The sequence below is a fragment of the Alosa sapidissima genome, chromosome 24, assembly GCF_018492685.1.
Source record: "Alosa sapidissima isolate fAloSap1 chromosome 24, fAloSap1.pri, whole genome shotgun sequence".
Taxonomy (NCBI): Eukaryota; Metazoa; Chordata; class Actinopteri; order Clupeiformes; family Clupeidae; genus Alosa; species Alosa sapidissima.
This window is the reverse complement of record NC_055980.1, coordinates 15,613,502-15,636,499: the sequence shown is the minus strand read 5'-3', so window position 1 is coordinate 15,636,499 and position 22,998 is coordinate 15,613,502. Positions and strand designations below refer to the sequence as shown.

At 40.0% G+C, this 22,998-nt stretch overlaps 2 protein-coding genes across 9 annotated transcripts; both read left to right on the top strand.

Moving 5' to 3' along the window:
- Positions 1-295: 295 nt before the first annotated feature.
- tvp23b (trans-golgi network vesicle protein 23 homolog B (S. cerevisiae)) lies at positions 296-4,571 on the top strand. The gene is made up of 7 exons (XM_042083684.1): positions 296-369; positions 1,251-1,321; positions 1,706-1,850; positions 2,306-2,395; positions 2,705-2,827; positions 3,212-3,340; positions 3,624-4,571. Exons 1-7 carry the CDS (start codon positions 358-360, stop codon positions 3,648-3,650), a joined length of 597 nt encoding a protein of 198 aa, XP_041939618.1. The 5' UTR covers positions 296-357; the 3' UTR covers positions 3,651-4,571.
- A 355-nt stretch (positions 4,572-4,926) lies between these two features.
- On the top strand, positions 4,927-18,630 carry exoc7 (exocyst complex component 7). 8 transcript variants are annotated; one of them, XM_042082176.1, is made up of 21 exons: positions 4,930-5,115; positions 5,600-5,665; positions 5,940-6,124; positions 6,361-6,466; positions 6,731-6,953; positions 8,063-8,230; positions 8,923-8,934; positions 10,449-10,541; positions 11,384-11,452; positions 12,603-12,748; positions 13,017-13,169; positions 13,560-13,658; positions 13,860-13,922; positions 14,560-14,626; positions 16,661-16,726; positions 16,843-16,963; positions 17,176-17,271; positions 17,436-17,499; positions 17,615-17,656; positions 17,918-18,051; positions 18,298-18,630. In XM_042082176.1, exons 1-21 carry the CDS (start codon positions 5,056-5,058, stop codon positions 18,398-18,400), a joined length of 2,136 nt encoding a protein of 711 aa, XP_041938110.1. In that variant the 5' UTR covers positions 4,930-5,055; the 3' UTR covers positions 18,401-18,630. The 8 variants fall into 8 exon arrangements, with proteins under 8 accessions (XP_041938118.1, XP_041938110.1, XP_041938111.1 ...); XM_042082177.1 differs by lacking the exon at positions 8,923-8,934; XM_042082181.1 differs by lacking the exon at positions 10,449-10,541.
- The last annotated feature ends 4,368 nt before the right edge of the window (positions 18,631-22,998 follow it).

Sequence of the window (22,998 nt, the reverse complement as noted above, 5' to 3'; positions counted from 1 at the left end):
TTAATTTCAAGTAATAGTATGCTATTTACAGACAAAGCAAGAATCAAAATGTTGTGGACGCAAATGCTCCCATTTCATAGGATGACCTATTGTTTTTTGTTTGTTTTTTTAGATATATTTATCAGCTTTTTACACTTCAATGTGTATGTCTATATCATTTATATTTGTGTACTACTCTATGTACAATTGGTCCTTGGGGATAAATAAAGTGTTCACAACAAATGAAGGCTCATTCAAAGTGTAGAGCGAGCTCCCCCCAGTGGAGGAACAAATACTTTGAGAGGACACGTCACCTTTTTGTATTGTACGTCATCCACCACCATCCGGAAGTAGTATCGAAAACATTTTTTAGCAGAGATGAGGCGACTGGTAAGTAAAGGCCACTCTTGTCAATTTCGTTTTATACTGCCATTTAACGCTTGTTTTTACTAAACACGTGTTTTCATGGTATTGCTAAGAAGCAACGCTTACACTTAGGCTACATCTTTACCAACTACTGATTGCTAACATCAGTGATATTTAGCCAGCTCTTAATGTCTGCTAGCTAACGTTACAGTTAGCTGCTAGTGGTCCAAAACTCACTGATAGACCCAAAGTAGAGTTGTCATTCAGTTGAATAGGTGTGCACTTTGTTGTTCAGTTGTATTTGTTTTCCACTCGTTAGCACTCTTCCTTGTTGGCGTCCTCGGAACTTGGCGAACTGTACGTAAACATTAGCTAACGTTAGTGTTGAATAGATAAATGCCCAGCATGAAGTTTTCGCTCTTTCGACAACCTTCTACAATAATCAGTTAAGTGTATGTTCGTGTCCACCTATGACATTCACAAAGATAATGAACAGGAGTTTGATAGGCCTGACATATAGCTGAGGTTCCTTGACCGTTCACAATCTGTAGCCAGATACAGTAGGCTACACAACCTCTGCGCATCGGTCTGTTCGTTCTTAGCCGAAAATCTTGGTGACTCCCAGTCATATTGACATTCTTTCAGCAATTTTTGACCTGGTGTCAAATACCCTATCTCGTCAATGGATCTCTCAAACCCTTGAGAAGATTTTATGAACCCAATTTACTTGTAATTCGCAGTGGAATACTGATATATATGTTTCAGTCGCATTGCTATTGCAGAATAATTGCAGACAATGTTTACCAAGAATTGTCAGATATTGTATCTTGTCAGTGTTGAAGTAGGCTAGCTGTAGACTTAATATGACAGTATTATTGACTGTTATGCTCCTATCTCTATTCCAGGACTCAAGTGATGATGTCTCCCTGTTTGATGCAGAGGAAGATGCAGGACGAAAATCAAAGTCCAAAATCAAGTCAGTGACTGTCAACTGTTTACTGCTTAATCAATCTGTGTGTGTGTGTGTGTGTGCGTGTGTGTGTGTGTGTTATACCACTACTACCATTCACTCCTTCAAGTAAGAGTATGTAGGGTCATGGTAATCACCTTGAATATGTAAAATTCGTTATCAGTACTCCAATAATGTCAAGTTTGAAGGTTGTCCCTCTTCTTGAGACAGCACCAATCCACTTGGCCTTCATTTGCTCACTGATGAATCACTGAATCAATTCCCTGCCATTGATTTATATGATGTCTTTGAGTATCTTATGGATAGACATTAACATACCATCAGCAGCGTCCATAAGGGCATGGAGAGGATAAATAAGTAAGTAAATAAATACTCTACCGTCTCTCTCAGGCATCCGTTGGCGTCATTCTTTCACCTGTTCTTCCGTGTGAGCGCCATCCTGGTCTACTTGCTGTGTGAGTTGCTCAGCAGCAGCTTCATCGCTCCCATGGTGACCATCATCCTACTGCTCTGTTGTGACTTCTGGACTGTCAAGGTGAGACGGTCGCCACTTGCTCACTATTATTACATGTTACTATATACGCTTTGGACAATTACATGTTACTATATATGTTTTGGACGCTTTGGAGCGTCTGCCAAAATCCCATAACCACAACAATAACCAACATGCTACAGTTTTTTTCCACATTGTATCATGTAGCAGACTTTTAGTTTTCTTCTACATTGGCTTGGTGGAGATTTAGGCCTACAGTACATCAGTATATGTGTTTTCAGTTGCGGTCAGAGCTTGGTGGTGAACATTTTTTTACTTTAATTTAGTTTTGATCAACAAGTAATTTACAGTAATATGGCTACTAATGACTTTGGTCTTTGGTCTGAAAATTAGACTGAAAAGGACTAAACCAGCATCTCAATGTATTAGCTGTTCTTAGTGTTCTTCTTCCAATCATGATTCGACTGGCCGCTGCTTGTTTGTTTTCTATCACTCAGAACATCTCTGGTCGTCTGATGGTGGGATTGCGATGGTGGAATCAGGTGGATGACGATGGGAAAAGCCACTGGGTGTTTGAATCCAGAAAGGTAGCCCATATTGTACAAAGTTAACATTGTGTGTGTGTGTGTGTGTGTATGTGTGTAGGAGATGAGTAGTACAAAGCATGTTGTGTTTGATCAGACATTACTAAACCTGTAACATACTTCCATCAGTGTATGGATCTGTAATTCATTCCTTGTGTTGAGATCCAAACAAAAACATTAAGTGTGTGTGTGTGTGTGTGTGTGTGTGTGTGTGTGTGTGTGTGTGTGAGCGAGAGAGAGAGAGAGACAGTGAGGGATGTAAATGTAATTACATCTGCATGAATAGAATCGTTTTGTCTTCCTTTCCATCAGGGCTCAGGGAAGCAGGCCTCTGACTCGGAGTCTCGGATCTTCTGGCTCGGCCTGATCATCTGCCCCATCATCTGGGTCATCTTTGCCTTCAGCTCTCTCTTCTCTTTCAAGATCAAGTGGCTGGTACGACTGTGTTTCTCTCTCTATATTTGAATGACTGAAGCCATAATACAAACTATAGTTTTGGTATATTCATTCTGATGTACAGTAAAGTACAGTTTCCAACAGTCAACGCCCTCCCAACACCCCCCACCTTGCACGTTCAATATAGATCAGGGTTCCCTATCTGAGTTTGACAGCTATTTACTATCAAAACAATAATTGAAATTTGATTTATTAAAAAAAAGAATCCTCTCAAATTTGGAGCTATGTGATCCATATCTGATGGCCTCTGTAGTTTTGTAGTTGTGTGTCAGTCCATAGACCTCACAGAGTCATTACTGCATAAGCAAGAACACTATTCTTCCTCTTAAGTTTACTATCTTATTATTGTTGTTGAAAACCTAGGCTGTGGTCATCATGGGAGTGGTTCTCCAGGGAGCTAACATGTACGGCTATGTGCGCTGTAAAGTGGGCACAAGGACCAACCTGAAGAACATGGCCACCAGTTACTTCGGGCGGCAGTTTCTGAAACAGGTGAGTGTGGATGACCACCAAGTTAAACTCTTGGGAGGTGAGGAATGTTTAATGAGATGAAAGTAAAGGTTCCCCATACTACACAATTATGTTGTTGTAGTTAGTGATCAAGAAACATAAAAGTGAAGTGTAATGAGAAACTGAATATTGTAGAAATAGTATGTTTTTTTGTGACCAATAACTTTTCTGAGATTATAATTGCCTGATTTTTACTGTCTGTTTTGCGGTCTGTTTTGCCTTTTGACTATATGAGTTCTTATTTGCTTTCTCTCTTTCCATACAGGCTATGTCCAACCAGGAAGAATCCTAAGGAGATTACGCCTTATGGAAGAGCGTATGCTTTATATTTTAAAGACTTGAGAGTGGAATTTTGTTAATTGTTTCCTCCAAAAGTCAAGATATTTAGAATTGTTGACAACATTAACTCAAAGTTTGTTTTTTTTCCTGTTCCTGTATTGCTTGGTCACCATGGTTGCGGGCTGACATCTCTGTAGTGATTGTGGGGTCATTTGACTTGCTCATGCTTGCATTTGCAAGAGCATCGAGGGATACATTTGCATGATGAACCAAGCGCCTCTATGGTTACTGAATTTCATTGGGGATTGTTTACGGTGATCACACCACATCAGTAGAGATCTAGGGACATCTCTATATTCCCCCTCTCTGTACATAATGTTTTTGTTTATGGATACAACAGAGAGCTATGCTACAAAGCAAGGCTACTGATCTCCAAACAACACCATACTTTAGAAACCATAGCTGCTCAGTGCAGTGTTCTTTTAGAGATCAGCGGTTACTCCCGAAGTTACCTGGGTTAGCCAGTCACCGCACTTTGTAGTGCAGCCCTCAAGGGTATCCCAACATTGTTTAGTGACTAACCCAAAAAAGTTCATTCAGAGCAAGTAGTAAGCCCTTGTAAAAGAATACTGTTACAGTAGTGTTAGCTTGGAGAATTGAGTTAACTTGGACAGATTAGTCACTAAATTATGTACTTGGGATACCCACAGTATTTTCCATTTTGTTTGATTTGTTTAGTTTTTTTTTTTGGTGTTTTGCCACACATTAGCTAACATGAATTTTTTTGTACAGTACAAAAAACTGCATTGTATAATATTGTGTACAATGGTTTGGATGTATGATGGCAAGAGTGTGTTTGTAAATATTTATTTATAAGACATCATGTAAAAACATTTTATGCTAATTCAAATAAAGAATTTCTGAAGAAAGTAAACTGTTGTTGACACATAGTTTCGTCATTTCCCTCTGATCTGATTTCATCTATTATTATTACTCATTCCAAGATCTTCTGACTGGTGTGTGTAGGCTATTACATTTCATCAAGAGTGATGTCTTCAAAGGCCTTTCCTACATCTAGAGTTGAGTCTTTCAAAAGATTGGCGTCTTTCTCTGCTTTTAATGTACTATTAGCACACTTTAGTTACTAAAGTTTAATACTCACCAGACTAGTATTTGAACATAAGAGAGCAAACAGTTGAAGTCGACAAACGTGTTGCAAGTCAGCTGATACCACAACCAAGATGGCCTCCTTCATTTGCCATAGCAAAAAGGAAACGGAAGTGTACAGGAAATCAAATCTCATCGGACCAGCCTACTGACTGGTGTTTGTATTCGTCCGGATAAATTGTTGCCTTTTTGTGAATAACAATACTTCTAAGCATTCGCGCCCAGTCGTCAGTCACCCCAAAATAGCGAGGATGATTCCGACCGAGGATGCGTCTGCTAGGAAGCGGGAGATAGAGGAGAAACTAAAGCAGGTTAGTATAGAGGAAGAGAAGGTTTAATATTTGTAGGCACAATGTCACTGATCTCATGACTGCCCGATGGCCCCACCAAAGGCCCATTTAATGTTGTATGAGACATATTTGCTCATTTCGAATTCTGTTGTGCGAATGGATACATAATGTTTCCGATCGAATGTTGACAAACGCATAGACTCAACCTCTTGTTGGAGGGTGGGGCGGCAGTTCATGATTACGTAGCGTTCAGTAGCCCAATCTACAAAGTCCCTTGCAATGCAGTACACAACAATCTTACGTCTGTGCTACAATTAATGTGTTGTAATTAATTAACCAATGTCAGTGGTGTGTAGATTTATTCAATGAAAAACACTGGCTGTTCGCATTTTGGATTTGGATGGACTACAACAAAACATACTTATATATATTGAGTGAATGAGAAGGAGCTATCAGCACAAGAATTGCATAGGCCTACTAACTTGCATTTTTGTCTTCATCAAAGGAGCAAGAAACCCTGGCATTTATTCGTGAAAACTTAGAGAAGAGTGACCAGTTAACAAAAGGAATGGTAAGCAACTTGATTCGTAGCCTACTGTATTTACACAAGGTTTGAAGTTACAAGGATACAATGGTGGTGTGACATCACTGTGAGTTCAACTACAGTATGTGCCTTTGTCAAAGCTCTGTACACATGCATTCAACTGCACTGTTGTGGTCAATGTCACTTTTGTCCCTGAAACAAGGGGAATGTATGGAAAACAACCTATAGCTGGTAATGGTTTGTGTAGATTGAAACTGGCCTTCATACTTAAAGTTTCGCTGCTTGCCTTTTGCGCTGTCAGGTGTCCATTCTGTCGTCGTTTGAGAGCCGACTGATGCAGCTGGAGAACTCCATCATCCCAGTGCACAAGCAAACGGAGAACCTTCAGAGACTGCAAGAGAATGTGGACAAGACCCTCTCCTGCATGGATCACGTCATCAGCTACTACCATGTAGCCAAGGACACAGACAAGATCATCAGAGAGGGGTGAGTAGTGACCAGTGTTGTGAATTGTGCAAGTCTTCAAAAGAAAAAGAAAAAATCATCACAATGCTGGATGGCCTGACCAACATTTACTCATGCACCTATGATGCCTTATCCTTTTAGAGTTTTGAAATGTACTTTAACCAAATTTTAGTATTTTTGCATCAATGAACCCTACAATTTAGAGATTATGTAAGTAGTAGAGAGTATGTAACCTCACAGGATGATGTTTAATACAGACCCACCGGGCGACTGGATGAGTATCTGGCCTGCATTGCAAAGATCCAGAAAGCAGTGGAGTATTTCCAGGATAACAATCCTGACAGCCCAGAACTCAACTTAGTGGTACAGTATCCCCTCTTCATTAGCTTTAGCGTGCAATTTTGGCTTCATTTTTTTAATCTCTTACACACACACACACACACACACTCTCTCTCTCTCTCTCTCTCTCTCTCACACACACACTCACTCACACACACACACACACACACACTACTACTACTTGCTGTCTTTCTTTCACTCCTTGTCTCTCTCTGCTGTAGTGCACTGTCTCCATCTCCTCTTAAACATCTCTGTTTTCCTTGTTTGTTGTCGTTCCCCGCCGCGCAGAAAGCCCGATTTGAGAAGGGAAAGGAGAGCCTGGAGGCCGAGTTCCGTGGCCTGCTGACGCGCTACAGCAAGCCAGTGCCCCCCATCCTCATCCTGGACGCCATCGGTGTGGACGAGGAGCTGGAGATCCAGGAGGAGGTGACGCTGGAGCACCTGCCCGAGGCCGTGCTGCAGGACATCATCATCATTTCCGGCTGGCTGGTAGAGTACGGACGCAACCAGGGTGAGCCAGCATGCATATGTGCACACACACAAACCCACACAACCCCACACACACGCACACACACACACACATACATGAACATACATATAATATGTGTGCACACACATCTTTACTCTGTCAGTGTCTATTCTTTCTTGGTCTTGAGCTTTGTAGCTGGTTTAATGTTGGTGATGCAATGCATGGTAAAGTTGCGTGTCTCCTTTCACCTGTGTTATAGTTGCATGTTCTTTCTGCTCTGATCTGCCCTGTGTGTACCACCTACTCTCTAAGTCTGCCTCCCCATCTCCCACCCAATCCCCACCTCCGTGCTTCCTGCTGATGACTCTTCCATTTCCCTTTCCTGAGTCTCTACTCCATTTCCTGCATTCTTGGTCCCTGACTTCTCTGAGTTTAGTTTCTGCTGCCAGGTTTTGTCCAGTCAGCAGGAGGTCCCCCAGGTGTAGCAGTTTTAAGTGTCAGGTTTGAGGTCATGTATTCACCAAGTGATAGCGGTCTTTTGGAACTGTGACGGACTTAGGACAGGGACAGAGAATGCATAGAGTGAGGATGAGGGGGACATCGAGGACCAAGAGAGGCCCCACGCCAGGTAACAGGCACAGGAGTTCAGAGAAAAGAAGGCCCTCGCCAAGCATGCGTTTCTACAGCTCAACTACCTTGTATGGTAAATCATGACGAAGGATTCTGGGTATTAATTAATAATCTACCAAACTAACTTACTTATTTACACATCACCCATGTGTGTGTTGTTTAACTTTATGTGTCATCATATATTTGCGTTCCGAGAAGAATAACAAATAAATGGCAACATGAATCTAATTGTCTGCAGGACATATTTATCACTAAATTATCAATCAATGTAGATTTGTATATAATCCTCATAGCTTCATCCATAGTTATTGATATTTATAATTGAGTGATGTGTTTCATCAGTACCGGCACGTTTTCTTTTAAAGACCACCTCACAGGACACGGACACAGATTTTGATCTAACCGCCGTCTTCTTTGCCATCATGTCTTTTCATTGGTTGTTCACTGGTCTGTTCCCTCAACTGATTGGTTGTCCTCTGCCTCCTGCCCCCCCACCCCCCCACCCCCCGCTACCTCGACAGACTTCATGAACGTGTACTTCCAGATCCGCTCCAACCAGCTGGACCGATCCATCAAGGGGCTGAAGGAGCACTTCCGCAAAAGCAGTGCCTCCTCCGGCATCCTCTACTCGCCGGCGGTGCAGACCAAACGCAAAGACACCCCCACCAAGAAGGCCCCCAAAAGACCAGGTCAGTCCTACAGAGGAAATTGCTGGTCGTTGATTGTTGTCTTTCTATCTTTTCTTCTGTCCAGCTCTGTCTCTCTTTTTTTCTTTCTTATTCTCAGAGTGACACTCACTCTAGACAGTAACCATGTCTCTGATATGCAGAGATCATGTTAGTTGGGGTGAGTTAGTATGGGTTTCTCTTGGGCTATCATACAAGATTATTTTGAGTTGACCTCTCATTTTATTATGATTTTTGCTCACCATGGGTTTGATCTGTTGCCCCTGAACACATATCACATAAGAGTAATCATCAGATCTCTCCACACATCCTCAAAATGTACAAATATACAAATTTGCACACCGGCAAATTCACGATTTGTCAAAACACACCTCAAAACAACATTTGGAACATTCAGACAATATGTGTGAGTGCCTAAATTGTTTTTTCTGTTTACAAGCAATTGGTTACATGTTGGTTTTGTGGTGTATTTGACAAATCCTCACACAAATTACACTGAACCTCCAAACCTCCTCTCTCCTTCTTCCCACATCCACCACAAAGTCTCTCTCTCCCCCACCCCCAGCCCAGCCCAACCCGCTTACCCTCCTATCTGTATATCCATGATGCAGTTTGGCCCTCCTGTGATTCTGACTAACCCCCTCCTTCCTTTCCTCTTGTTTCTCAATTCCCCGTGGGAATTGTGGTGATGGCAGTCTACATCCCAGGTAAAGACGAAGGCTTTAGTGTGCCTCTGCCCATTGCTTGCTCTTCTGTAACCCAAACCCATCTGCATTCCAGCTCCAACCCACGGCCTGAGTTAGGCCTAGTAGTCATGTGTCCAGCTAGTGTGCCCAACGACAGTACGCTGTAGACATTTATAGAATAGTATTTCGGAAAAATTTAGAAATACATGACTGATTATGTAGTGATGACTAGTGCCTTTGTAGATACAGTACCTTTTGCCCTGGTAATATGGAAGGCTACAATTGTAGACATTTATAATCTCAGAAAAATTACTTGTAGAATGATGATTGATTGACTATTGCCTTTGTAGATAAAGTTCCTTTTGTCCTAGTTACATGGAAGGCTAGTTTTGTTGGACTAATGCAAAAGCTTAATTGATCGAGCAATCTAGATAGAAAATTGTTGCATTAGTGCCATTTGTCTTGCACTGCTTTGCTATTGCCGTTGTGCCTTACTGTGTGTTACCTGTAGAGCACGTACCAGAAGAAGACTAAAGACATTGGATGCAGTTGTTCTTTGATAAGCATAGTATACCACAGGTCTACATACTTCATGTTAATGTGAAACCTATACCTGTGAATTTAATGATGGTTTGTGAAATACAGCTTTTGCTACAGAATAGACAGCAAAAAACAAACAGATCAGCAAGAATAGCTTTTTACTAGAATTATAAGAAGTATACTGCTAAAGTATATACTAGAAGTCGTTTGTAGTTTGAGGATTGATACGTTATGACTATTTGTCCATTTTCCATTCATGTCAACATTCTTAAACTGCAAGCCTTTTGCTTTGGTTTGTCAATAACTTAATCTATCACTTGCTCACATACTACTAACCAAATCACATTGCCACTGTATTGCTGTGTACTGTACTCAGTATTATATTACGCCTCTGTTCTGCTGCATCCTCTTTGTATTTGTAGAATATAGAGATGTAGGATGTGAACTCATTCTCATGTAACACACTCACTCATCAACTGTGTTAACCTTGCTGCTGACTGTATGTATGAATGTATGGTATGATACTTGTATTAACAGAACTGTTGATGTATGTGACCTGGACTGTGATGGCTGTATTATATGTCTATGGATTAACCAGTTTATTCTCTCTCCACTGAGCCTGTGAAAGTGCACTGCGGTGCATGTAGCTGTAGTCTTCCTTCTGCTGCTGTAGTGGTGATGTGTTTGTTCTTGTGTTGTGGTGCTAGACTATGCCCCCCCTCCCCTTTCCTCTTTCTCACTCTCTTCCCCTGTTGGGGATGTGTGATGGGTGCAAGGGATTATGGGATGCCATGGTTTTTCAACACTCACCTCCTAGATGTCCTTCCTTCCTTTCTCTCTCCTTCTCTTCTGTCTGTTTTTTTCTCTTCTCTCCTTTTTTTTCTCTGTGCACTCTGGGACACCTCCCCCACACCACCACCACCACCACCTCCTTCCTCCTCCTCCTCTTCCTCTTCCTCGCTTCGCTCTCTCTGCGGGTCTCTCTGCGGGAGCAGGGACCATTCGCAAGGCTCAGAACCTTCTGAAACAGTACTCTCAGCATGGGCTGGATGGCAAAAAAGGGGGCGCTAACCTCACCCCTCTGGAAGGTAAAGCACTTTCTTCTCACTCCACCCGCTCCCCCTTCAAACACGCACGCACACACACGCACGCACGCACACACACACACACGCACACAAAGGTATCGTGTCCATTCTCTATCTTTTGCTCTTTCCTTCTTGACACTAGGAAACGGGTATCTATGTTGTTGTTTGACTTGGGGTGTTGGTTTTTTTGTGTGTGTGTGTCTTAAAAACAACAACGGTCATGCGCTCACGAGCATCAATGCAGCTTTTTGACGTCATACTGTAAATGAACGCAACATAGTATATTGTGTAGAATAACAGTATATAAAAAAGTTTAAACATCACAAAATATTGTCTTATCTTAAGAGGGAAGTAAATTAGCATACACAATCAGTCACAAAATGACCAGTAAATTAACATACACAGTCAGTCACAAAATGACCAGTAAAAGTCCAAAAGCTGCTGTGATGATGGTCTCTCCTACATATAACTGAAAACTAGGGCTTGTTACATTGTCACACTTCTCTCTCGTTAACCCACTCACTAACCCTGGGCATAATATAGTCTAAACACACACACACACACACATATTCTGGGCTTTTCTAGCCTGTGGGCAGCCTCTGAACTAGCCCGTGTCCCCTCTCCCCTGTCGGTCTCCCATGGGGCTCCTGTGCTTCTCTATAAGTTCTGGGCTTTGGTGGTCGGTTACTTGAGTGTCAGTCAGCAGCCGCTTCGGGGTCAGCACAGCACGCTCGTCACAGGCTCAGCTCTCAGCTCGACAGGAAGTAACCTCAGGTCATGTGACTACCTCCCCTTCCCCCAACCCCTGACCCCCACACCCTATCGCCCCCCACACTGCCGAGTAGGTCACGATTATGACCTGCGGGCCAAACACCCGAGTGATGCCCTGAATGAGAAGCATGCGACAAGCACAGGTGAGTACGTGAGAGGGGAGCCAAGGCTGAGAGCAGAGGGACCCAAAGGACCCCACAAAACATACATACAGCATATAGCATTGATATGTGTCCCCACACACTATGTATGGTATGAATTATTGTGAATGTTTCCTCTGTTCCAAATTATGATAAAGGAAAATGGTTTATGGCAGTAGATACAATTGTGGCCAGATTTGTTGGTACTCTTACCTCTCAATGAAAAAATTATTTCCTGAAAAGTGTAATTTTCTCATGTACAGCTGCATGCATTTGGTATGTAATAGAGTACAGAATGTTTGAAAAAAGATCATTTGTTGTTTATTTTACAAAGTTATTAGAAAACGGCCCGGACAGATTTGTTAGTACCCCTAAAAAATTATAAATCATTGATTATAGTGATGTTTCAAACTAACTGTTTCACGTTAATTAGTATTACAGATGTATTCAACCTTGCTTTCAGTCAGCCTATTTTAGAAGAAAAGTAGTCGATCTGCAGTTTGGTATCATTGTGTACAGTACATCAGAATTAACAAGCAAATCAAGAGCAAAGGAGAGGTTATCCGTTTCAGAGCTTTACAGAGAAAAATTGAGAATTCTTTTTTGTGGAAGGGTACCAACAAATTTGGCCATGACTGTATATATGAAGCATTTTCATAAAAGGCACAATGATGTGGTTATTATAGTGTGTATTCCATTTCCAGAAATTATTTTAGTGGGATGTAGAAACACTTTTCATAGCTAGATTGAGAAGAACATGATTAGTCTCGTTATACAGTAAGCCAATAAATCCATGCACAATATTATCATATGGTCAGGTTATCTCTATTAGCCCAGTTGAGTATAGACCATTTCAATCTGTTCCTACAGGGTTTCTGGTTTAAACGTCCAAAATCAGTGCAGATAAGTTGTAATGAAAATGTACTGTATTGCACTTAAGTCTAGTACACTAAAAACCTTTTTTCCCTTAATTTTTGTTGTATCCCCATGTTACCATAAACTCATTGTTTTCTGTGTCACCGGAAATGCCTTAAGTTTTGTAGTTGAAAGGGTCTATAGATTAATGAAGCCTAATGTTAAAAGCCTATTAATGGAGACTCTCTCTCTGAGGACTTTGTTCTCACTTGGCTCCCCTTTGCCGTGTATCCTTCAGGGAAGGACGAAGTGCTGGACGTCGAGATCGACTCCTACATCCACTGTATCAGCGCCTTCGTCAAGCTGGCCCAGAGCGAGTATGCTCTGCTCTCGGAGATTATTCCGGAACACCACCAGAAGAAGACCTTCGACTCGCTCATTCAGGTCAGGATTGTGAGGTCATGGAGGTCAGCAGAGGGTGTTTGCTGTGTTTGTTCATTGGTGACCAGTCATAATTATCTTCTACATTCTTTGGGTTCCTGTAATACTGCTTTGGTTTCTATCAAATGTTCCATGTAACTACTGAGTGACTGAACTGCAGTCTTCTAGTTAGAATTAAGGTCTTTGCTTATATAATACATAGTATGTGGGTGTACAGTATGTGTTCCCTGCCTGAGGTCTTTAATGTGATGGCTTCAACTTCTCCTCACAGGAGGCTCTTGATAACCTGATGTTGGAGGGCGATAACATTGTGTCGGCTGCCCGCCGGGCCATCCTGCGTCATGATTACTCTGCTGTCCTCACCATCTTCCCCATACTGAGACACCTGAAGCAGACCAAGCCCGACTTTGACTCTACACTGCAGGTAGGGAGGGACAAATTGGTGGATTATCCTGGAAGGCAGTCACAAGTGAATTACCAAGAAGATTGTAATTGGTGTCGGTTGATTTGTAAAGTGAAATATCTCAATGGTTTTAAGAATAATTTGGCCATTATTGTAAATTATTTCTCAATCCAAATAATACATTTAGTCAGTGAACAAAATTTGATTTTGGCAAAGTCCACTTAGACATGTTAACATCAGTTCTACCACCCATGTTTCTCTCACAGAGACCTGTGTGTTCAAGATTGTTTGTTTGTCTGTTCAAAAAAAATATATATAGATAACTCTCCGTCCTGTTTCTACACCCTAAAGTAATATATATTTCACAGACAGCAGTGGCAGTACTAACTTATGACCCCCATTCACACTCAGGGCACAGCAGCCAGCACAAAGAACAAGCTCCCGACCCTCATCACGTCCATGGAGACCATTGGAGCTAAGGCTCTAGAGGAGTTTGCTGACAGCATTAAGGTCAGAGAGCTGCTTCCACATCCATTGATCATGTTAGCTAAAAGACAGAGAAAGCTCAGTGTATTAGTTTTACAGAAATTATGAATTCTTGTTTTGTAATGACGATGCCTGTCGTGCTATTTAGAAAGGATTTCATAGCGAATTAGTATAATACTTTAAAAATGTTTTGTGTTACTTAAATGTTTGTGTTACCTCTTTTAGAATGACCCTGATAAGGAATACAACATGCCCAAGGATGGAACAGTCCATGAGTTGACTAGCAATGTGAGTGTCCTTGGACAGTATACCCTTGTCTTTGGTTTGTGTGGTTTGGTTAATGTCAGCATAGAGATAAAGATCTTAAGTCTGATAGAATTTTCTACATGTTGCTGAGTTTGTGGTATTACAAGCATTGTTTTTGTATGTAAACAACTAGTTGTAATATAAGAGCAACATTTGACAACTATGATTGATTCAACAGACCTGGCACAATAGTTGTACATGGCCAACTGAGATTTAGCATTGTCTGTTTGACACGTCCACGTCAACTGATTTCTGCACCAAATAGTGTAAAAAATTTGGATTTTCTTCAAAATTATATTTTACTATTTCTTAAAATGTAGAAATATAGCTTCAAAGCGACAATGGACGGGGTCCAAGCATTATTATAGCATCACCTTAAGGCCAATGTGTGTCCTTTCATGAATAGCAGGTAAAGTTTCCTACACACCTTCCAATGTTGGTGTGTGATGGTGTTAGCTACACAATCATTTTTAACCCTCCCTAAAAATGTACAGAACAAAACCTAGAAGGTTCCAGCAGCTTTGCTGCTTGGACTGCTAAGAAAATATGAAAACAAATTTCATAAAATGTCAGTTGGTAATGCAAAGGTGGCTCCTCTAACCTCATCTCTGCCACACAGGCCATCCTGTTCCTGCAGCAGCTGCTGGACTTCCAGGAGACCGCTGGGGCCATGCTGGCTTCGCAAGGTAAAGATCAGAAGCAGCCCCTTTTAATTAACTTCCACAGGAGGCTTTCCCATAACTGCTTTGCTAAGTTATCATACAGTTTACATAAGATTTTTTTTTTCCAGTTACGTATAGATGTCCATCCGCAATTACTTGTTATATTCAGTACTTAATACAAAGTTTTTTGTTTTTTTTTCCATTGGTCCGTTTTGTTGTGTGAATGTCACTTTTGGCACTGATGGAGACTCATTCTGTTAGCAGTTAATTCCATGCCCTTTTATTATCTGCAATATGCAAGACTTAAGTATAATGTATTCTTAACTTCCCATGGCATCTCTGTTTTGTTCAGCGCCTCTACATTTGATCGTAAATGTCCGGCATGTCTTTCCTCTGGTTTCTACTCTCTTTCTCTTTCACTGTCACTTCCTTTTTCTTAAACTAACATTCTCTCAGCTTTTCTACCTTCTAGTTACATAACATACCTGTGCTAATGTCTTCTTGATTATTATTTCATTATCTCAGCTGTTCGTTTGTTCGTCTGGCTGCTCGCTTGCTATGCTATGCATTTTTTTTCACCACTTCATTGCTGCACTGTTGCTCACACTTGCTTCTGTGACGGGGCTGTGACTTGAATGCTTACTCTGCACTAACAAAACTTTTCTAACCTTTTGCACTTTGCTTCTCTCTCTCTTTCTCTTTCTCTCCTTCTCTCTCTCTTTCTCTTTCTCTCCTTCTTTCTCTCTTTTTTTCTGCTTTGCCTCTGCCCTGTAGTCCTCGGGGACACTTACAATATACCTTTAGACCCCCGAGGTAAGCAAGCACCCAGGGTCCAACTCCAGTCAGGGCAAGCATGGTACTTTAGCCTGGGCGAACCCAGGCAAATCTGTAAGCGCATTAGAATTTGCTCTACAGATCCGAAGCAGTGAACAAAGCATCCCCCAGAATTGGTCTGGTGTTTGTTAGCCAGGCTAATGAAACTTCTTAACTCTAGGGAAAACAGCCAGCTTTCTTGTTTGGCCTTATTCTGAGCTAATTATTTGTCCTCAGTAAGTTCAAGATCAATGAAGTTCTTTTGATAAGTGCCAACAAAGTAAGTTTGCTTTTAAAAAAAAAAAACACAAGGACAAAAATAAAAACTACAAGAATCAGTAATTGTGATATTGTTGTTGCAATTACCCACCAGATCATGATGGGGAGATTGCAATAGTGTCTTCATAAGCAACTGCGAAGTGGGAAAAGTCTGACCTTTAAGTGACAACGTCACCACTGAACATCGGTTAACCTCAAAACTAGCTCTTTGAAAAGTCCTATAACAACGTTTTGACGGCCCTTGACATTGTGAAAGATGTGCGCTGGTGATTTTGATGTTAAATAAAACTTCCCAGTTTACTTTTGTGTAACTACAGTACGTGACGATAGCATTCTGGCTAACATGCTTACAAACATTACCCACGTTGGCAGTTTGTTGCTGTCAAGTGAACGCTGTCATCTCATAAGTGAGGCAATTTGAAATGGTAGCTTTCCCACTTCCCAGGTGCACACTGCAAAAAAATGAAATCTAACCAAGTGTTATTAATCTTATATTAACATCAAATCTATTTGGTATTGTTATTAGTATAAAAAGTATTATCTAGTGCTCTCTCAAATGATAATTTTTACTTAATTTAAGAAGACTTTGACTTATTTTAAGGAGTCTTATCAATACAAATTTACTCAATGCACTGGCAGTCAAATTTGTTTGTTTTTAGGACAAATTTGCTTAACGCACTGGCAGACAAATGTGCTTGTTTTCAGGATAAGATGTCTTAAAGTAAGTCTAAAGTTTTTTTAATTAAGTCAAATGATTTCATGAGAAATCTAGGTGCTAGGTACAGTAAGTCTCTATGCTAAAAACAATACCAACTATTTTTTTTATTTTGATATGGTTATGGTTATGGGATTTGGCAGAAGCCTTTGTCCAAAGATATAAGATTAATAACACTTGGTTGCATTTTGTTCGATAAGCAGTTTTTGCAGTGCATTAATACACCATAACACTTTCTCTGTTATTTTTAGAGACCAGTTCGTCTGCCAGCAGTTACAGCTCTGAGTTCAGCAGACGACTCCTCAGTACATACATATGTAAGTACACATTGGCTAGTTTTCTGGAGTGAAACCACGTGTCTGTAGCAGCCTTTAGATTATCTCACTTTCTCCCCCTCAGATCAACTGTCATCAGTAATCTGTGTGCATTTCAGGTAAAGTTCTGGGTAACCTACAACTGAACCTACTCAGCAAATCCAAAGTGTATGAGGACCAAGCCCTCAGTGCCATATTCCTCCACAATAACTATAACTACATCCTCAAGTCCCTGGAGAAGTAAGCAAAGATCATACTCTTTGACACAACATATTGTAAATACACTCATTGTTACCAAAAGTATTTTAAGATTCTGAACCTCTCTTTTTTACTGCTAATGGGTTTTTATTTTATTTCAACTTCATTCCTGACTTGTACATCACTTTAGACAAAAATATACTGAATACACAGAAATTCACAATACGGTAATCCTCAATCTGATTTTCAAACAGATCAGAACTGATCCAGTTGGTTGCCGTGACTAATAAGAAGGTTGAGAGTTCTTATAGGGAACTGATACAACAACAAATCCAGGTGTACCAACGCAGGTAAAAATCGTGTTGTTTTCATTTTTGCTTTCATTATCTGTGTAGAGATGTTCAATGTCTGATATTCTGTTGGATATAGACAGAGGTTCCTTATGACCTGTACACTGAAGAATACTGCTGTGTGAGTGTTTATCAAATTGAGCCAACACTGTTTGTTCCGTCAGCTGGTACAAAGTAACAGAGCACTTGACTGATCGGAATATGCCAGTATTTCAACCTGGTACCAAGGTGAGCACTGAGTTAAAAATAAATAAATTGTCTTATGGAACAAACATCAAAGTTGTGTTTGAAAGCACAACAGTATGATATAAACTAAACAGTATCATTGTTTTTCCCTCACAAGTTGAAAGATAAAGAACGACAAGTGATCAAAGACAAGTTCAAGGCAAGTTATTTATGTACACATGTATTTAATATTGTGTATTTGTTTTCAGCAAAACAGTACACTGCAGTCAGTGTATTATGGCCCTGAAAATAGTCATTTAAAAATACTGCAATAATTAGAACATATCATATCGACCCCCTGTCCCCGTCTGGTGAAACTGACCAATAACCTTTGGCATTTGACACTCAAAAGCAGTCTTGAAAAATACTACAATAATTAGGAAATATCATAATGACCCCGTCTCTGTCTGTGGTCGGTCAGGGTTTCAACGATGGCCTGGAGGAGCTGTGTAAGATCCAGAAGGGCTGGGCCATCCCTGACAAAGAGCAGCGCGACTTCATCCGTCAGGCCCAAAGGAGAGTAGTCTCAGAGACCTACAAGGCCTTCCTGCAGAGGTGAGATAGAACCTCTCCAAATAGCACAACAGTAGGGGTCCAGCAGCCATAAAGTAGTCTAGATAAGATTACTCCGTGAGAACTAACAGAATCATTTTTTTAAAAGAGTCCCATTCAGATTACTGTCTTAGTTAATTACTTAATGAGAGGGTTATAGCTACTTTACTGATGACTGTCATTTTAACTCTAAGCTGTTGTCCTACACTTCAAGAAATAAAGGCTAATATGACACTTATATTTTGCCAGATATGCCAACATCTCGTTCACGAAAAATCCAGAGAAGTATCACAAGTACAGGTCAGAAGACGTGGAGGAAATGATCGGGAGGCTTTTCGACACCTCAGCTTGAGTTCCCGTCAGTCGCCAGTGGCAACCACCCAATGCTCCTTGCACATTTCCATGCTCATCTCAACCTCCTGCTTCATTTGGGCCCCCTGGGAGCCAATGCTGTTGTTTTTTTGCATTTTGTTTTTGTTTTTTTTTGTTTTCTTTTTGTATAAAAACACTATTTATGTGAACTCCATGTGCACATTTGTATTGAGATTAATACACTATAAATAAATACAAGAAATTATGTTACTTTGATGTGGTATCTCTGTTCATTTCTAACATAAAAGTGGAGATAAAGGATACATCACTGTGATGTAATTTATAATGGTGGAAGTGACCATAATTAAGGCATTTTTTTTACTGTGATATGATCCAAGTCCAGATGAATACTCCTTGCACTGCTGAGCCTACTGCCATTGTAGGCAATGCAGTCCAGGCTACATACCCAATTGCAAAATGTAAGTACTTTTAAAACATTGAAGCTTACTGTACACACAAATCTGCAATAAAATGTAATAATAATAATAATAATTTAAAAAATGAAATCCGCAATAAAATGTAATAATAATAAAAATCCGCCATAGTCATGTAGGATAAAGAAAATGTGCCTGATTGAAACATTTACTGTACCTGATTCAGTTCACAGATGCCCATTTTTGACGTTGCCATCCCTGGTCCCAGTGTTCACAGTGCTTACTGCAATGCTTTTATTCATATTTTGAATTACAAAATAGCCTAAAGGATATGTTAATAAGACCTGTATTACCACAGGCCAGAAGGGGGCACCAATGTCATCAGTTGTGCCAACATCATGAAGGGGTAAAAGCAGCAGTGAGCATACGTAAATTATAGGTTTGTTAAACTTGTCAGGCACTTTTGTCCAAAGCGATGTACAACAATAACAATAAACATTATCATAAAAAAAATATTAACAGCTCAAAGTTGTCATATAGCATACATAAAAAATACTACTATTAAAATAAATATGTTTTAACAGGATAATAACAATAGCAGGGTTTTTAATTAAAATCTTAAAATCAAAGTGTGGACAAATTGAAAAAAAAAAAAACAGTTTAGTTTCAACACCCATGTGACACAATTTGAACCAAGCTTCTAGGTTAAGCAGTTCAAGTTGAATTAAACAAAAATCCTAGAAGAATAAAAACAAGCCATCAGATAACAATGTATTGCTTGGCATGTACTGCAATAAGAAGCCATCATATAACAATACAGTGCATTGTTTTCAATGCACTGAGATAAAAGAAGTCACTGCACTGTAATAAGATGCAGATCCAGTACGTCCAGATGGGTGATGGATCTGAATATAATTATGGCTGTTATAGGAAACCAATGATGAGTAACTAACAGGAGTTGTGTCTTTGGCTGAATCATCGGTAGTAGGCCCACACAGCAGTAGGCCAGCTAACAATGCATTGCAATAGTTCAGTTTGGAAAGATCTGTGGCCTGTACAAGTACTTGTACAGCAAAGTGCATACACAGTAGAGTCCTTGCACTGTCTGCCATTTACTCTGTAGCTAGAGCCATCACTTCTATTCAAAGATGAGAGGATACTCATAGGCAACTTATAAAGTACAGGGAGAAGTCACACTGGCTTGGTCATGTCTTTGTTTCTTTGTGAAAGATTTGTTATGTGTTCAACTTCACTTTAAAGTTTCAGTTTACATTCATGTCAAATCTTCACAAAATATTTATTCTCTTCTTAGTAAATGGAAGGTTCCAGATGTTTATGTTTATGGTTCTTAGAAGAAGCTTTTGTCCAAAGCTACTTACAATTACATCAATAACCATTACATTAACATTAGAATTAACAGTTTATAGTCATAGGCTATAGCCTAAATAATAATAATGATAATAATAATAAAACAACATTAGTAATAGACTAAATAAAATGTAACAGATTAATAACAATAATCATAAACATATGCAAACCAAAATGCTGTAAGAATTAGCCAGTTAGAAACAAAGTTTCAACAACAGATGTGTTGTTACAGTTCATAGGCCTAGTTTCACATTTTAGCAACAAGATAATAATAATATAAGTTGTACATCATCATCATAAGGCACTGTTGTTTCAGGAGGTTATTTGTTTTGATATGCCGTTTCCACTTCCATGTCCAGAGGGAGTGAAGCATCCTGGGTAATGAGCTGTGTAATTTTCAGGGTCATCCAGCATCTAAAGCCTGCATAGGTGATTGCTAACTTTTTTTTGTTTACCTACAGAAATCATTTTCTGTGTGCATGTTGACACTAACTTTTTTTTTATAGAGATTAGTTCTGTCTTGCCAGATCCACATCAAATGAATGATACTTCATTTCTAATCAGTGCACTGAAGTGTGTGTATTGATTAAAAATGATTAAAGATGGATTAAATAAACTTGATTGCATGAGGTTTGACAGAGAAGTCAATCTGGTGTTTTAATTGCCCTTAGGGGGATTTCAGCACAAATCAGATCTTCTGTGTAATTGTGTGAAAAGGAGGGCAACCCTGATGTGGATACATCAAGCCTTTCACTCAACCACTCACCATCTGGGAAACACATGCTTGCCTTCCAAGTCAAGTCGAGTCAAGTAGTGCTTTATTGTCACCTTAGCAACATACATACAGCATTTTGTAAAGACGAAATGTCATTCCTCATCTACCACAGTAAGGTGCAACAGGTAGGGGACAGTCATACATGCTAAACATACTAAAACATACTAAACATACTATATACATGTACATAGGAGACATAAATGCGCACATTGATCACACTGTGAAAAGTGTCTGAAAAAATATTAGAACTTTGGTGAATTGTATAAACAGATGAAATGGCATGAAACATTTGTCTATATGTAACATTAACTAGAATGGATAATCCGTTCCTAAAAAACACAAGACAAGTTCCCAGAAATCTATGCTACTTTATAGTCCCATACAGTTTTTGTGTTGTTATGCCATTAAAGCAACCATTCAACAGTTCAGGACAACACAGACAGTTTTTTTTTTACCCAAGTTACCTTTTCGCTCATAAACATGCTGAGCATTCAGACAAGTCTCTACATGAGAAGCTAAATCTCATGTAATTACATATAAGACTGCATCCCCTGATGTGCAGATTTGCAGAGGTCACATACCAGAGACTCCCAAACGAGTGCTTCTCCTAATGACACCAAGTGTTTTTTTGTTTGTTTTGTTTTTTTTCCTTCAAAACAACATTGTGTAAAGTGTGTTGTGGGTTTGGTGTTCACTGTAGCAAATTGTGTTATTTGCCATTTACCAAATGCTCTTATCAAGAATTACAGTGAACTAAGAACCGGGGCGGTACCCCTGGAGTAATGTGGGGTTAACGGTTAATGGTGGCAGCCCCTTGGGTTGAACTCACAATGTTTTAGTGCCCAGACACACTTGACTACAACTAGGCCATCACCACTCTATGCTTTAAAAGTTAAAGTTATAAAACAGTAAATTTCCATTTTCATGGCTCAGTCTTCCAATGGCATTATGTTTTTCATATCTAGTAGTTCCCTATACTGTCTTTAGAAATATAATGCCATCTGTGGTTGATCAACTATGCAATGCCACAGTGATTGTAGACGGCTGCAGAATACATATGTGTACATGTCCAACAGACATACATATGCTGTTTATCCTTCACACATGTCTAATTCTGTGCCATACGTAGTGTCATCATCCATCCATGTCTTGTCTCTGACCTCTGTTTTTTAAGCTTCCCACCCCTTGACTTGTCTTGTGTCATTTTGCCTACCCACCTCTGCACTGCCCTTTGTTTTCTGAAAAGCACTATAGGAAATGAATGTATTGCGTTCGAACAGTATGTCTCACATTTTTACTAGTGGTTGCTGCGGACGTAATTCTGCATCACCGCAGCTATGTGGCTGGCCAAGTTAGGCTGAGGGAACATATTAACCTTAAAAAATTCTATTAAGTTATATTTACTTGCCTTTAACAACTTTCCGGCGTATGTAAAACAAAGTGTCTCGTTCCGAATTAAAACATTTTAACAAGAAAACACAAATTTAGAAGTTCTAATGTGTCCCCCCACGCACACCAACACATTGTTACGCAAGCAAGAATTTTGGGAAAAATACTTTAATGAAAGCTAAATTTAGAACAAGTGTGTCTTCCTACCATAAGCCTTTAAGAAGACAAATCACTTGTGCCTATATCATCAAATTTTCAAATGTTAAATTGAAATGAAATTTGGTAAACCATTTGGGGTTAAAATATATATAATTGATCATCAAAATATTTTTTTTCTCCTCCTGACTTGAACTTAGTTTTATGATGAGCAGCATAATTGATATGTACTCACGCATTGTAATTCTTTAGTTATGTGGAGTTTAGACTAGAGAGGCTGGGGGGGGGAAATCAGGCATCATCATGTTCTGTGGGGGTGTAATTTTGGTCAACCCTGAATCATCAATGTGAATCATTGATCCTGGTTTCTGTTGCTGAAGCAGGGCTTCCCACGGGCCGTGCCCTGGCGGTCACAACACCAAATGTGCCAATCCGTCAGCTCCTGTAGGCCAGTCTACTGTCATCCCTCCCCTTTATAAGAGAGGGAGTCTGACAGAGAGAGCCCAAAGCTGCCCA